Source organism: Cyclopterus lumpus, chromosome 7 (genome assembly GCF_009769545.1).
Source record: "Cyclopterus lumpus isolate fCycLum1 chromosome 7, fCycLum1.pri, whole genome shotgun sequence".
NCBI classification, from domain to species: Eukaryota; Metazoa; Chordata; class Actinopteri; order Perciformes; family Cyclopteridae; genus Cyclopterus; species Cyclopterus lumpus.
In genome coordinates, this window is record NC_046972.1 from 21,889,476 (window position 1) to 21,905,199 (window position 15,724).

General features: G+C 46.0%; 3 protein-coding genes across 5 annotated transcripts in view; 2 read left to right on the plus strand and 1 right to left on the minus strand.

The window, feature by feature from the left end:
* The first annotated feature begins 495 nt into the window (after nucleotides 1–495).
* On the plus strand, nucleotides 496–5,083 carry fbxw12 (F-box and WD repeat domain containing 12). Its single transcript, XM_034537941.1, has 10 exons — nucleotides 496–736; nucleotides 827–864; nucleotides 1,586–1,752; nucleotides 1,836–1,960; nucleotides 2,700–2,906; nucleotides 2,990–3,154; nucleotides 3,244–3,454; nucleotides 4,294–4,475; nucleotides 4,569–4,699; nucleotides 4,820–5,083. Exons 1-10 carry the CDS (start codon nucleotides 638–640, stop codon nucleotides 4,917–4,919), a joined length of 1,425 nt encoding a protein of 474 aa, XP_034393832.1. The 5' UTR covers nucleotides 496–637; the 3' UTR covers nucleotides 4,920–5,083.
* A 204-nt stretch (nucleotides 5,084–5,287) lies between these two features.
* Nucleotides 5,288–10,549, minus strand: ptpdc1b (protein tyrosine phosphatase domain containing 1b). Of its 2 annotated transcripts, none has more exons than XM_034537909.1 (10): nucleotides 9,130–10,549; nucleotides 8,671–8,758; nucleotides 8,181–8,346; nucleotides 7,983–8,063; nucleotides 7,733–7,851; nucleotides 7,491–7,628; nucleotides 6,344–7,356; nucleotides 5,770–5,952; nucleotides 5,550–5,660; nucleotides 5,288–5,428 (listed from the first exon to the last, which is right to left on the minus strand). In XM_034537909.1, the coding sequence occupies exons 2-10, from the start codon at nucleotides 8,714–8,716 to the stop codon at nucleotides 5,321–5,323; spliced, it is 1,965 nt and encodes a 654-aa protein (XP_034393800.1). In that variant the 5' UTR covers nucleotides 8,717–8,758; nucleotides 9,130–10,549; the 3' UTR covers nucleotides 5,288–5,320. The 2 variants fall into 2 exon arrangements, with proteins under 2 accessions (XP_034393800.1, XP_034393801.1); XM_034537910.1 differs by having other exon boundaries at nucleotides 5,370–5,461.
* An 878-nt stretch (nucleotides 10,550–11,427) lies between these two features.
* The window catches only part of LOC117733934 (protein bicaudal D homolog 2-like), a 37,648-nt gene continuing 33,351 nt past the window's right edge, over nucleotides 11,428–15,724 (plus strand). For both annotated transcript variants that reach the window (XM_034537890.1, XM_034537888.1), the window contains exon 1: nucleotides 11,428–12,024. In XM_034537890.1, coding sequence (XP_034393781.1) covers nucleotides 11,785–12,024 — 240 coding nt within the window. In that variant the 5' untranslated portion in view covers nucleotides 11,428–11,784. The remainder of the gene's footprint in view (nucleotides 12,025–15,724) is intronic.

The window sequence follows — 15,724 nt, forward strand, 5'->3', positions numbered from 1 at the left end:
CGCACATACATACACGCACACACACTCCTGTGCTGTGAATTCACCTTGACTGATTGGGATGGCTTCTCATGGTTATTAAGTGGGTCAGGGCTCAACCCAATGTGGCCATAGCGTTATTATTTTATTTTTTTATGTTACCAGTTTTGCTTCACTGGATTTACTTTTTTTTGTTTTTGTTTTTTAAAGCATGAAAAAAAGTTTAAAATACAACAATTTTAAAACAAAAAGCACAGACTTTTCGTTTCTGTTTCTTTTATTATTCATAATTAAATCAAAAATAGCCTTGAATGCCCCTCTTTTCGCCGAGGTGACATCACACGTTTGTGATATTTAACACATATATATATATTTTTTGTTTTCATATTGAAAAGTAGAATTCATCCCCTTCTCGGTTGTATATCTGGTGCGCGCTTCCCCCTGCCGTGCGTCCCTGTCCGGCACGTGTCTCTGGATGGCCCCCTAGCTTTTACAATGGCGACACCTGGTGGCGGAAGAGGAGATCGCGCGGGTTTAAAAAGGCGAAAAACAAACCTTCCTGTCCCTGCATGCCTTCCGTAGTTTGAACCTGTTCCCCCTGTAACTTTTGACGGGTGATAGTTGGTGAGGGGGGGGGGCGCGCGACGTTATCGATGCCAGTATGGACCCCCATCACCCACACTTGATCAGCGATTGCCTCATTCACACGTTCACTTTCCTGGCCGAGGAGGATTTGATGCGCGCCTCCGCCGTGTGTAAGGTAGGGAGTGCCTCGCCTCGCGGAAGTGGCTCGTGCGCAGTAAGAGCTTATTCATAACTCTCCTGTCTGATCACAATGATGTGCTTTTAGGATTGGAATGGAGCCGCAGAGAGTCCTTGGCTATGGAGGTGAGATGTGTTCACTTCCCATCTCTTATCTTGTGAATTTTGCAATTTATCCAATATTTCAATTTAAATAAATCTCTGTTAAGTCATCGCTTTAGTCGAAGGGGTTCATATGTGGCCCTCTGATGAAAGTATTGCAATATTAATATATTTGTAGTATTGTGGTGACATTCCCGGGAGACTGCGTGCTGTGTGTTACCGTTTTTCTTCATTTTATACACAAACGAATAACAACAACAACAACAACAAGACTCCAGAATGCTGAACTCTAAGCACATTTCCATTGTTTTAACTCAAACATAAATTCATGAAAAAAGAACATGAATAGAGGATTTTCTTTCTTCAGGAATGTCTCCACGGACTCTTGGCTGTATGAATATTACGTATGAATATTCCGTTCGCCTGTGGGCTACAGGGTGTTCATGGTGACCGGATTAAGATCATCAATCACCTCTTTTTAAAGAATGATGATGTTCCAATCCGACTTCTTCGGTCCTGGGCTTTGCGTATCGCCCAATAAGGATATCGACACCCGTGTGTAATTCATAAACTGTGTATGCCTCACTGTGTGAGAAGAGACCAGGGTTATTCTTCTGTGTGCGAAGGCAACATGGGGCGTGACTTCCTATAGCTTTGTAAAACAAAGTGTAACGAATAAATACATTTGGGTTTCGGTGCGTCTCTGCTGTGGAAACATCCCTGAATGTCTGACTCCTGCGCTCAGGAGGATGAGTCTGCAGCGCTGGAGCTTCTGTAACATCGCCGTCTTGGGCAGTGAACAGGTGAACCACTCGTGGAAGAGGTACTTCCTTCGACGGTGCCACTTGGAGATGAAGATGACGGAAGGCAAGTCGGGAGGTTACACCTGCAAAAGCCTCAGAGGACACACAGGTATGCTGTCTCTCTCTCTCTCTTCTCTCTGTCTTTCCTTTTTTCTTTTTTTCTTTTTTACATCTTCACGTGCTACCCTTCAGGCAGGGTGGTCGGGTTTGCGTACCTGAAGGGGAATTCAGCTCAGCACCCTGACATCTGGAACTGCAGCTCCACGGTGTGCAGCGCCTCTACCGATGGCACAGTCCGAGCATGGGACATCCATAATGTAAGGCGTGTCTATCCTCCTGCATCCTCAGTGTAAATCACCTTGAAGGTGCAGAGTGTGTGAGTGGAGGATGTGGTGCCATCTAGAGGTGAGGTTGCTGATTACAACCAACAAAACATTTGTCTAGAACTTTGGTGGCAGAACCTCTCTAAAGCCAGTGTTTGGTTTGTTTGTTGTTCTGTGAAGAGTGGTCCGTCTAGTCCCATCCTAACTGTGCTGTGATTGGCTAGTACTCCTGCGCTTGGGATTGGTTGAGTGTATATAGCCTCAGGTTAAGACAACAGACCTACTTGGTTAGGTTTAGGAAAAGATTGTGTGTTTAAAATAAACCCTTTCTGGCAGGAAGCCCTGAAGGCTAACTTCTCCCGGGAGCAGAATGAGCAGAATAGTGGAGGCAACAAGTAAGACGAGCCAATCACAGCACAGTACGACGAGCCAATCACAGCACAGTACGACGAGCCAATCACAGCACAAGTACGACGAGCCAATCCCGGCACACTGTTCCTTTAAGTAGCAATGCTTGTTTGGACGCAGAGTTGGATTGAAAATCGATCTACCTCCATCCAAATTTCTACATTTTTATTTTGTTTTTCATCCGCAACTGAATTGATTTGTATGACAATGCCCCAGAAAACACGCAAAGCTCGACTTTCCCCCGATAGTTCCCTCTGCTCGCTACTGGAATGCACGTTGTCCCCGAGGCCTTGACCTCGCGATGCCCCTTTTGGTTCCCCCTCAGGGTGAAGTTCTGTGGCGCAGTCCCTCGCAGGCCCCTTTGACGGCGATGGTGAGTGACGAGCGGCGCGAAGTCGTGATCACGGCGGACTCCGCGGGCCTCATCAAGACCTGGCGGGCTCAGACCGGCCAGGAGGTGGCCTCCTTCTCTACGGGGTCTCCACACTGCACACTACTACAGTACAACATCCACGACGACTGGTTTCTGACCGTAAGGAACGCCCGAATCTCTGGAAATATTTCAGCATTTTATAATATTACATATTTAAGTAACTCCTGATACTTCTCTTCCAGGTCGGAACCAGTCAGGGATCCGTGTGCACACTAGCCGACCCGGCTTTGACTAAAAAGTCCAGCGTGGCGGTGTGCGACAGCTTTAAAGTCAACGCGTTGCTAGTTTCACCGGACAGGAAGTGGATCGCTGCTGGAACCAAGGACAGCAGCGATTTGAGTCCAAAGGTACGATGTGCACGGTATGATGTGCACGTGTACGTTCAGTAGAAAGAAAACGTGCACGTTCAGTAGATTTCTGTTTGTTTTGTTGGCAGGTGGTCTACACTGAGAGTTTAACCTCGCCGTCTGAGGACGAAGACCCCCTGTGCCAGTCTGTGCCGGTGGCCGGCTGCCAGGCGGCGGTCTTCATCCCCTCTCAGCCCGCCAGGCTGGCCGTCGTCCACCACGGCGAGCGGACACACGACAAAGTCCTCAGCGTGTTCGACGTCGGCGTGAAAAAGACAAAGTACAAGTCATCGATCCAGGGTGAGGACGGAGATGTGCTCCGAATGTGCTGCTGAATCTAATATTAGCCGTTAGAAACATTGCAGCCGGTGAATCATTCCAGGAAAATCCACCATTTAACTAAGCTGCCGGTACAAAGACGGCTCGATGCCATCGTTGTGTCTTTGTGCATTTGGCTTATTTACGCGGATGACTGGCATTTTTTAATAATAATTAAAAAATTAATAATTAGAAAAAACTTTAATTTCCACAAATTAAAGGTTCCTCTTTTTTTTTTATTATTCTATATATATATTTTTTTTAATTATTTATAATTAAAAATAAAGAATCTCCAGTGGAAATGAAAGTTTCCACTTTTTTATTATTTTTTTCTATATATATATATATATATATATATATATATATTTAAATTGTTAATATATATATATATATATTTAAATTGTTTATAATAAAAAAGAATCTCCAGTGGAAACTAAATGTTCCTCTTTTTTTATTATTATTATATATATATATATATTTAAATTGTTTATAATTTTAAAAAAAAGAATTTCCAGTGGAAATTATTATTTTTTTATTATTAAACAGGTCTAATTGCTATATAAATACTATAAATGATTCTAAAAGCTCAATCCATGGAGGAATACACACGGCATCTATTCAGACACTAAACCAGCATACAGGTTTATTCAGACAGACAAGAGAGTTTTTGAAAATATGTAAGAAACATGTCCACAACTCAATATCCCCATATAGTGCATCCTGAAATCTATATTTTAGGGGTTTAAAAGCTTGATTTTCTTTCCCCTTTTTAAATATGTCCGTTCGCTTGTGCTGGTGATGATTTGTGAATCCCATCCTAGTCCAGGAGGTGGCGACCTTCCCCTTGACGCTGAACCGATGGTCGTCGCACATCCTCCTGGAGGCCAAGGACAGCGACCGCTTGGTGCTGGCATCCGGTCCGGAGCTGCGGGTCTACTCCCTGACCGGAGCCCTGCTGGCCAGCTTCAAAGAGCACACGATGCCCATCTCCTCCATGTGTGTGGTGGGTTGTTGTTTTTTTTTCTTCTCATTTGCGACTCAAAAAGACATCCCTTGCACCCCGCTGTTGAAATAACTTGTCTCTCCACGTGTGCAGGATGACTTTCGCGTGGTGACGGCCTCTCAGGACCTCTCCTTACGAGTGCTGACGTGGAGGAGCGACGGAGGCCCCGGGTCGACCCTGGAGAGCCGGTACCACCTGCTGGGAGGCTCCCACACGGTGTCCAGGTACCGCGTCGCCGTCTCAAACAAGCTGCCGCGTCAATGCGACAGCCTGAATTCATTCATTCTTTTTATTTATTTTTTATTTTTTTACCCGTTTGCCCTGTTTTTGTTTTTTTTTTCCAGAGGGTTCACGCACGTCGCCTGCGACTACTCCAGCATCGTGGCCTCGGCCGAAGGGAGCGACGGGAGAGACGTCTTGAAGGCGTATTCGTTCACCTCCTGACCCGCAGAGCACGTCATCACGACCCACCGGAAGGAGGAACGTGTGCGTTTTATTATGAACTGTGCAGACATCCTGGTGTTCTGTGGTTTATCTCCTTGTTAAAAGATGAGACACGCTAAAGGCATTGATACACTGAATAAAGTATGTAAAAGGTATAAGCGGGGTAATGCTCTTAAGGCTTGCAAAATATGTTCTTCAATATGTTACCTCCACTCACTACTGAGGTAAGAAAATACTGAGGCATGTTAGTTATGTATTCGAGAAAATAATCTGCGTACCATACGTTTTTTTTTATTTAGCCCAAATCTACAAAAGAAAATAAAGGAGAGATCTTGGGGAAAAAAAATAGCTATTACATATGAAATAATTTTTGTCACAAGGCACAAAAAAAAGAGCCTCTCTCACGCCTCCGCGCCGAGGGCCAAACGCCTCATGTCCTTGAGGACGCACCGTAGGGCCGCGGTCATGGACTCGTACACTTTGCCTGCATCCTCCGAGTTGTTTTCCACCTGCCCAAAAGGCAAACGAGACTCTCAGGTTTGCTGGAACAAAAACCCAATGACAGGGAATTCAATTTTTTTTAAAATATTTTAGCTGATTCATCAGAATTGGGTGCATTGGTTTTCTCACCCAGGTGAAAGCCTTGATGGTACGATTCAGGAAAGCGGTCTCCACCTCTTCCGGTACCGCCAGCATGTGAGCCATACAATCTAGTATGCACGTTAATGTTTGCTTGGAGGCCTGGGGAAGAGATGAAAGAAAAGCGAAGGGTTAAAGGTCGCCTCAGCGGTACCAGGCTGCTGCTGCTGCTGCTGCTGCTGCTGCTGCTGCTGCCACAGAACTCACTGACCTGGTCCAGTGCGTCGAGGACGCTCTGAGCGTCGGCGTCGGCGGGTTTCAGGGCCTCGGCTTCCTGGACGGAGACCACCGGCTGTTTAAGCTGCTCCAGCCACGCCCACATGAGCCCACTGAGGATGAAGGGATCCTGCTCCGTGCACAGCCTGTCCCAGCAACCGCCTTGGTTCAGCTCGGCCTGCACACATTGGGCCAGTCGTGGTGTTAGACCCCGTCTGCATGTGCCCGAGGCCACTCATTCAGGATTTTCCTTTTTATAGCATCTTTGGAATCGCTCTTTTTGATGCTACCTGCAGGTGTCAATTTATGAGGGTTGTTGCACTTTTACTTAAGAAAGCTCCCTTTTGTTGTTTAATAAATGTCAATGTTTCAACATCAAGGAGGACAAGATACTTGCTTGTTTAGCTTCTTCGGAGCGTTTAAAGTACACGGATGCAGATCAAGGTCAGAGTTGACACACCAATCTCCATTCCCACGGCTCTAGATACAGGAAATGGGATCCAAACCCCCGTTACATACTCTACTGCGTCTCTACACACACCGCCACGTCGCCGGTGTAGCTCAGTTACCTGCCAGGCCAAGACTTTGTTATTCTGCTCTTCTTCCCCATCGAGAAACAGGTCCACTGCCAGTGCGTGCGCCACGAGAAGCCTCCTGGCGTCCAGGGACAACTCTGTCTGCAGGGTGATGAAGGGCACCTCCGAATGCTCCTCTTCTCCGTGCTTCTCCCCGTTCGTCTCCGGCTCCCCCCTCTGCTCCGCCTTCCACCGGGACAGCATCGTACCGCTCTTGGCGGGTTCGTCGTTTCCGACGGACTCGCTGCGCTGGATGGTTTTCCGCTGCCTCCTCCTCAGCAGGATGGAGCCGTCGCTCTGGTTCTCCACGTTCTTCATTTGCCAGAGCGAGCCCGAGGAGCCGTGTGAGATGTCCGACACGTTGCCTTCCCAGCCTCGACGCTCGGGGGCCGGGCCGGCGGTCTCGGGCGGGGTGATGGACATTTCCACGTTGCTCCGCGACATGGGGGGCTGCTGCTGCGCGAGGAGGTTGAGCTGCGAGCCCAGCCGCCTCAGGTCCGACTCGCTGTAGCTCAGGCTTTTGCGATGGTAGAAGATGGGCGGCTCGTTGAAATGTCTGGGCAGCGTGGGCACGCCGGGCAAGCGGGGCTCCTTGGTGAATAACTCCGGGCCCATCTTCTCGATGACGCTGAGGGTCATCTCGATGTCGTGGATATCGGGCGCCTCCAGGATGTCCTCCTCGATCACCTGCCGGTTCTCCGCGATGTCCAACAGCAGCCTAGACACCAGCCGGACGATCTTCGGAAGGTGCTTGAGCTCCTTCCTCTCGATGCCGTGCAGGATGCGTCTCTGGCGGTTCAGGTACTGGGACAGGGTGACCGGGTTGAACCGAGGCTCGGCGCAGGAGAACACGCTCCTCAGAGGGGCGAGGAACTGGACGAAGTCTCTGACGCAGCGCAGCTGACCTCGGGTCTGGATGGAGTTGGGGCGTTTGGCGCGGACGTACAAGATGGCCTGGTTGGCGTTCAACCTGGTCGCGTAGGCCAAGAAACACGCCAACAGCACACCTGCGGGGGGGGGGGCGTAGAAGGAAGGGAAAACCGGGTCATCGGGGCGTCGTGTTGTTCGGACTAGAGACGAGACCGGCGGCGTCCCCCACCCCCCCCCCCCCCCCCCCCCCCCCCCCCACACACAGATCTACCTGTTCTGCCGAGACCGGCGTGGCAGTGGACCGCGATCTTCCCCTCCTGCAGCGCGAAGGCCATGACCGTCACCATGTCCAGCACCGTGGTGAGGTTGGCCACCCCGTAGTCACTCCAGCCAAAATTGTAGAAATAAACTGAAATGGTGAGAGGATTTTAGTTTTAAAAAACAATATATAAATATATGTATATATGTATATGTATAATAAAAACAAGGGTTAGCGTGTAAAGGGATTCGTACTGTTGTTTTCCATGAAGACCTCCGGGCGGTACGAGAAGCCGCTCTCTGGCTCCAGAGGGTTCCCGCAGCTGGCGTGCTCACCGGGTATCTGTAGGTTGATCACTGTTTTAATACCATACCTTTTGACACACACACACACACACACACGCACACACGCACAGACAGAGACATCCACAGGGGTGATTATTCTCATTCTCAGGGCGCTGAGCGATCTCAAGTCAGGTGGCTGAAAAAAGAACAGCGCGCATACCTTCTGAATTGGTCGATGATGTCGTACTTCTCGATGGTTTCCGTCGAGGGTCTGGACATCGCGAGGAGATGGTCGGAAACCCTGAAACGAAAGCAAAGGTGAGCTGGGGGGGGGGGGGGGGTGTGAGTACTGAAATGGATCGCTTGTCACGTTTTCGTCGTGTGCTGTCGCAAAGGATAAAGAAGTGAGCACGTGTACCAGGACGAGTAGAGGCCTTTGATGGCCTGTTCCGTATCACTCCAGTAACTCGGGTTGTCGAACTTGCAGGCTAGCCCTCCGCAGCCGATTGAGCATTGCACGTGTCCCGGAATGACGTAACGTAAAGCTTCTCCCACCAACGTGTACTTCGCCCTGGGGGCTCTGACTGGAGAAGAAAAGCAAATCTGATATTAGACGGGCTTTAATCTAAAATTGTAATAATAGAATTGATCTGTTCAATTGTATTTTAAATATAGCTGACGCTATGAGGTTGGTCTGTAACACCTGAATGATTAGGATAATTTGTGGTTAGTGCTCACTTAAAGAGGTGTCTAATCCTGACCCGGCATTACATCAGGGCATTACATTAAAAATAGCCTCTCATCTGGCACATTTAGAAATGCATTTATTTTTTTTATTTTTTTTAAACGTGGCATTTTGGTGAATCTGTAAACTACCTCGTGGGCTCTCATCTACCATCCTCACTTACTGTATTCCATCAGAGCTCCACCTTTCGTCTTTGCATACAGTGCCATATAAACAGTCGCTTAAACTCCCATCCACAGTCATAGCAGAGCCTGGACACACACACACACACACACTAATATATAAGTGTGCCGTACAGCATAAAATACAATAAGCAGCTTCCCAACAGTCAGCAAAATACATTTTTCATGAATAACCAGAGCTCTGAATTTCATAATTTTTGGACGAGAGAATCGAAATACAAAAGCACATTCTGCTCAAAGGTCACATGTAAAGCAGACGTAATCCATTTGAAAGGATTGTCTCTTCTTAGCTGCCAGTTTGACATCACAGTTGACAACATTTGTTGTCCTCCTCCAAGACAAATAAACAACATAATTAGAATTCTCTGACAAAGGAAATTCCACTCCAGCAATAAAAACAACCCCCATAGATAGAAGATAAAAATGAAACCCTGACTTGCCTGCAGTGAGTGAGACGAGATGCCCGGAGTCCACATCCACGGAAACGAGCTCTGCCCCCGACGCAGTTGCCAACAGTTGTCACCGACATCCACCAGCGCTGACGCTCTCCTGCTCTGTAGAAAGTCAATCCTCGTAGCCTTGCTTGATTTGATTCCTCTCGGATTATCCCCGTGTGGCCGGGGAGGGGGCAAAAAAAAACCTCACAGGACCCTCTGCGCTCCTTTTTGTCTATCCCACCCGAGGGTGACAGATCAAGCATGCGGATGTGAATAAATTAACCCCGAAGAATGTGTTGGAAAAGTATTGCAATTGTCTCCAAGAACTGGTTTCTGCTGTCTGCTGCTCTGTGGGGGGGGTTAGGGGGTAATCCGGACTCCTCCTGGATTAGACTGCTAATCGTATTACTGTACAGGCGTAAAATAGAGCACCCACCCCTCAACAAAAAGTCATACTGCAGCCTCCATCACCGTCTGCTGGACTGTTATGAGATGCAATATATATTGTATCTGTTTATTAATGCACATGTTGTCATGAGGTAAAACATGTCCGCCTGACCGGATTCCCAACTCGTCTAAATCATATTGCATGTTGTGCATAACTTGGGAACAGATTTTGGGACTTTTGTGAGAGGCTTTCTGAAACGGAGCCTCTGAGTCTCTCCTGCAAATAGTGGGACCTCGGTGACGTGGAGAGCAAGTCGATAGAAGCTGATTGGCTTACGTGACACCTTCGCTAAAGCGGGTTAGAGTTAGTGGGGCGAGATCAGTCGATCGTGGTCAGCATTCGGAGGCTGACATTGTAGTGAAGAGGGACAGATTCAAATCTGTACCTGAATTTAGAATATGCCCATTGTGTATATTTTAGATGCATCATAAATCCTGTTATCTCATTTGAACTGATTACATGATGTGTATTATGCCACTTATTGGTAATACATATAAGTAGTCGCATCTATCAAGGTCTTTGATACTTTCCCTAAAATCATCAACACCAGAGCCACAGTAATACCTTTACTCTGAACTTGAGTAAAGGTACAATAACAAACAAAGAATATTTAATATACAACATTACGTTAACATCCAACCGGTTAAGAATCAAGAATGGGATTTTGTTCCTCGTGTTTTCCACATGGGACCCATAATATGGGAAACAAATGGCACGTTGTAAACTAAAAAATGAATGGAAAGAAAATGCATGTAAACCAGAAACTGTTTATCATAAAGTATGGACTACCTGCAAATGATGTTTGACTGTTAAGATACGTACTGTAAATTAATCACAGGATGCAGATGCTGAAGAAAATATTAATACAGACAAGTTACCAATGTTCATAGTTACAAGGGGGAAACGAATATCCTGGCACGAAACGTGCCTCGTGAACCTGTCATAAAGCACGTGGTGCTTTGGGTTTATTATCTGTGTGATGTGATCTAAAGCCGTAAATGTAATCGGTATTTATTGAGTAATCAAACTTAAATCGCCTAATGGTAGCAATATAATAATAATAATAATAATTATATATATATATATATATATATATATATATATATAAATATATATATGTGTGTGTGTGTATGTATATATGTGTATATATATATATATAAAATATAATAACACACTATAAAATACGTGTGCACATCTTGCATTTGAATTATATATATATATATATATATATATATATATATATATATATATATATATATATATATATATATATATATATATATATATATATATTATATGAGTTCATCAACGTTTCCGACAGATGGCAGCAGAGATACGTTTGGCGTCTGTTCATTCTATGACAACAAACGGCTCGGGAACAGATTTCCGCGCTCCACATCGGCAAAGAAACAAAGCCTGCTGGGAAATGAGTTCCGTTCCTGGCGTCGACAACCCGTTTTGTTTGGCTTTACGTACTATTACGTACTACATTTCCCGAGAAGCACTGCGGCCCCGTGAAGGCGCTGTCCCAGCTGGTTGCGTAGCTGCCTATCATTTCAACGGACGGTTCAGCTGTTTAAAAAAAGCCGGTGATGATGACATGCATTCAACGGAAGCTAATAGGTTGGGCCTTCAAAATAAAATACGAGAGCTCTGACACTTAAATATTTTTACACACATTATTATTCTCCTGTACATTTATCGATATCGTCATTTTAGAAAGTAATTAAAGCACATTAAATTAACAACAACGTACGCTCTGAAGCCATATTTCTCCACATGTATCCATAAATGAGTTTTATTTTGAAAGTAACAAACCAGAAGTTGGTTATCCTCTCTCTGGTCTTGGCAGTTGGTACTCCAGCTCCGGCGCGATTGCTCCGACAAGCCGGGGGAGAGGTGAAGGAAGCGCAGGACCCCTAACGATGGAGCAATTTTAGGAGATAACGACGAGCTCCCCCCCCTCCCTCCCCCCGTCGGAGATAACAACACAGCGTCATCTACATGACCGAAGAAAGCAGAACGGCCACCAGAAACGTAAGCGTAACAATCATGCAATTTAAATACCGACGAATTTAAGGCAACCGCTTCACCTTCAAGGTTACACCGCCTGAAGACGCCCCGAACATCCTCCTCCTCCACCACCCCTCCGCCTCTTGTCGCAGACCAGCCCGGCGCACGTTGGTCTCGATCGTCCACCGGTGCCGACCATGTCCATAGAAGAGCAGGGCTACCCCGACGCGATGCGGTCGCTGAAGGCCGCGCCGGAGTGGGTGCGGGCGGAGATCGAGCGTCTCTCCCGGGAGCTGAGCGAGACCACGAACGAGAAGATCCAGGCGGCGGAGTACGGGCTGGCGGTGCTGGAGGAGAAGCAGCAGCTCAAACAGCAGTACGACGACCTGGAGATCGAGTACGAGGCCGTCCGGCAGGAGGTGGACCAGCTGAAGGAGGTAGGGTTTCAAAAATCACCCAATCTAAAAAATTCATCTTGCATTTACGTGCTCTACCCATCAAACCCTAAACCACTGAACCTTAATGTGGGGCACAGCCATTTGTTAGGGGCTACCAAACAAAATGCAATATATATATATATATATATATATATATATATATATATATATATATATATATATATATATATATATATATTTTGACCATGTAAGTTCTCACCACTGCAATATTTCATACATGGACTTGGTTTTGCTTGTGACATTTGGACAGGCATCTGTCTTTCCTCCCACAAGGTCAAAACTGCAAAAATGATGAGGGGATGCTTCCTCTGCAGTCTGCTGCGCACACACACACACACACACACACACACACACACACAGCACTGCCACCTTTTTATTTATTTATGCAGCTCTTGCGGCCTCTTCTTGGAGACATTCCTTTCTGACTGTGCCTGGTGTGTTTCCACCCCCACTTCTGCAACTGTACAAATATGACCTTTATTACAGCAATACTTTGCATGCTCTATATGGGATGTGCAAAACCGAGACATCTATTTGTACACTGTTTTATTTGTTTTTAAGTTCTGCTCTTCGGGCATATTTTCATATTTTCTCTGTCCTGTGAACAAGAATTACTAGTTTAGTCGAAAAAAGGGGGAGGGAGTAGGTTTGAATTTTGAACCTTCCCGCTCAGAAGAGAGAGAGAGAGAGAGAGAGAAAAAGGGAGAGAGGGGAAAAAAAGAGAGAGAGAGAGAGATAACTTGCAGGGGAAACCAGACAAGTTAAGTCCCTCTGGGAATGCAAAGCATGTGGAGAGTGACGGTTTCAGCTGGGCTCGAGAATCACATAAAGGATGTCTGTTTTTCCGACACTGTGGCCGGACTCGTTCCCCTCTGTTTGTAACACGTGTCGGATCCAACTTTCTTCCCCAGAGCAGCAGCTTGTCTTGTGATTTGGAGGGAGAGAGAGAGAGAAAGAGAGACGTTTGGCCGAAACGGTGACGTAAGGCAGACAGCCTGTGCCCACAAGTAGTCATGGGAAAAAAAAAAATTCTGATTGGTGGTGGCTCACATCCTTCCTTTTTTTTTTTTTTTTAACTCACTTTTTTTTATTTAGTTTTCAACAACAAACAATATGTATTTTCATACAGTCGCTTCCTGTCAATTTTTCAGTTGTATGTCTTGGTTCACATGATATTCAGATACAGTGTACAAGACATAAAGAACAACAAACATCAAAGGTGATCATTCCAAGAATGAAAAGAAGAGGAGAAATGAGGATAATGAAAAGATTGCATAAAATAGAAATTAAATACAAATGATACAAATGAAATAAAATAATTAATTTGAATAATGATTGTCCACTCCTGAGTGTATGTGCTATATATGCTTTTCATAGAGGATTGTGTATGATGTGTGTGTGCCCAGAGACAGTTAACAAGAGCAGTTCAACCAGAGGGCCGAGCAACATTCAGTAATAACAATCATTGTAGTAACAATGCTGCGACAGGACCCCATCGTTTGGTAAAGATAGGCTTCTGGAGCCTTAATGAATATGTGATTCGCTCCATTTGATAGATGTCCCATACTTTTTGGATCCATAAGTCGTATGTTGGGGGATCCGGTTTTAACCATCTGATGGTTATACCCTTCAATGCTGCTGTGAGTAATATGTTTAGGAGGTATTTTTTGGCCCTCCCATCCAGGCCTTCAGGTATCGCTCCCAATAGTGCTACTGTAGGGTCTTGTTGGATGTCCTGTTGGAAGATTTCTTTGAGGGCATCAAAGACTTCTCTCCAGTATGTATTTAATTTAGGGCATAGCCAGAATATATGTGTATGATTGGCAGCGCTTCCACAGTTCCGCCAACACAGGTTGGAATGTGTTGGGCCCATCTTAGCTACTATTTCTGGTGTTCTGAAGAATCTGGTGATTATTTTCCATTTAAATTCTCTCCAGGTGTTTGAGTTTGTAACTAGGTGTGCCTCTGTGCACATTTCCTCCCAGTTATTCTGTGGAATGATCGTGTTCATTTCCGCTTCCCATCTCTGCTTTATCTGTTGGGAATTATGTAGATTCATAGATAGAAATATGCTATATAATTTACTTATTGTTTTCTTATCTTCATTCCCCATCTGTATCTCGATTAAAAACCTTTCTAGGGGTGTACGTTTCACAAGCTTTCCCCACTCTTTGTGTGTTGTTAGAAAAGTTCTTAATTGTAGGTACCTGTAGAAATCGGTTTTGGGAAGATCAAAATCTTTTTTCAGCTGCTCGAATGTCTTGAGGTTATCCTCATTAAATAACTGGTGCAGGTGAGCCAGTCCCATGTCTGACCACTTTCTAAAGCCCATATCCAGATTGTTGGGTGTGAAGGTCTTCATAGATCCGATGCTCGTTAGTAATGAAATACATCACATCCTCCCTTTTGAGATACGGGGTTCTTCCCGTGTCCTCCCACCAGTGGCTGAGAAAGCTGAGTTCACGGTGTTGCCTTGCCAGAAATCTACTCAAAGCCTCCTTTGGGGCTTTTCCAGCTCTCTGCTTCCGTCCGTCCTCCAGTGACGTTCTCTCTCTTTCTCTCTCTCGAGTCGTCGTTATTGTGTTCGGCAGGAAGGCCTCGCTCTGCCACGGAGGAACGACGGCAAGAAAGAATGGAAGAAACGCACTGAGGGGGGTAGCCATGGCAGCACAATCGAGCAGATGGAAAAGGAAACTGGGGGGGGATTTGGAGAGGATTCTTCGAAGGTTTTTTCCCCAAAAAATATGCCAGTTGAAGCCTCGTTTCAAAAGAAGCTCTCGTTGTGGACTCCCTGAAACTCAATTGTTTGCTCAAAGCTGGGGGAGAGGTTCTTTCTTCTGCCTCAGGGTTTGGTTGTACTGGTTCGAACATAGCTTTGTTCCTTTATCTATCTACCCCCCCGCTCCCCCATCCACAGCCTGTGTTTGAGGGGCAGACGTGATGCTATCACACGGGCAACACAAACACATTCTTCTCCACTTCCTCTTCACTGTCTGTAGAGGAGCAGCAGATAGTGGGGAGCGGGACAAGAGATAAGCTACTGTTTAGGACAAGTTAAAACTCAGTGGTGAGACTCCTCTCAAAATCCCCAAACGTTGAATTTAAGATGCCGCGTATCACTCTGGTTTTGAAGTGGGTGATCAAAATGACGAGCCGTTACCAAAATAATACCCCTACAATACAATCATTTCTTTGCTCGGCCATAAATCCCATGTTATCTATGGCACTGTGTGGATGTCCAGACAGAGGGCTGTATATTTACACTGTAACAACGCTGGATCCTCTCCACTGACCCCCGAACCCTCACCTCCCACGTACCGGTATGCACAAACACAGCATGCAGTAAAAATCCATCTCAGATGTCTGTGTGTTGATTTTGAAATGCCCAGATACCCCTCCTTTTGTCTCGTGTTGGGACGTCAACAGACGACCAGAAATCACCGTGACGGTTGGCAAACGTCCCCTTTCCATTTCACCAATCCATACCTACCCACGGGCAGAGCACGTATACTCACACTGAAAAACTCCCCCTACACACACACACACACACACACTGTACACACACTACACACACACACACTACTCTTGAGGCATAGATGGAGGAATTCTGTGCACTGCTGTTGCTTAGTAACAGATATGTGCCTTAATGTGAGCAGCTGTGTGTGTGTTGCCTCCTCAG

Bases quoted from the DNA above. Each gene is read 5' to 3' on its own strand.
- fbxw12 (XM_034537941.1), top strand. From the start codon at position 638: ATGGACCCCCATCACCCACACTTGATCAGCGATTGCCTCATTCACACG. The intron at 1,753-1,835 runs GTATGCTGTCTC...GCTACCCTTCAG, and splicing joins AAGCCTCAGAGGACACACAG to GCAGGGTGGTCGGGTTTGCG. The intron at 4,476-4,568 runs GTGGGTTGTTGT...CCACGTGTGCAG, and splicing joins CCATCTCCTCCATGTGTGTG to GATGACTTTCGCGTGGTGAC.
- ptpdc1b (XM_034537909.1), bottom strand. From the start codon at position 8,716: ATGGCACTGTATGCAAAGACGAAAGGTGGAGCTCTGATGGAATACA. The intron at 5,953-6,343 runs GTAACTGAGCTA...CAATGTGTGCAG, and splicing joins ACAAAGTCTTGGCCTGGCAG to GCCGAGCTGAACCAAGGCGG. The intron at 5,661-5,769 runs GTCAGTGAGTTC...TCTCTTCCCCAG, and splicing joins TCCTCGACGCACTGGACCAG to GCCTCCAAGCAAACATTAAC.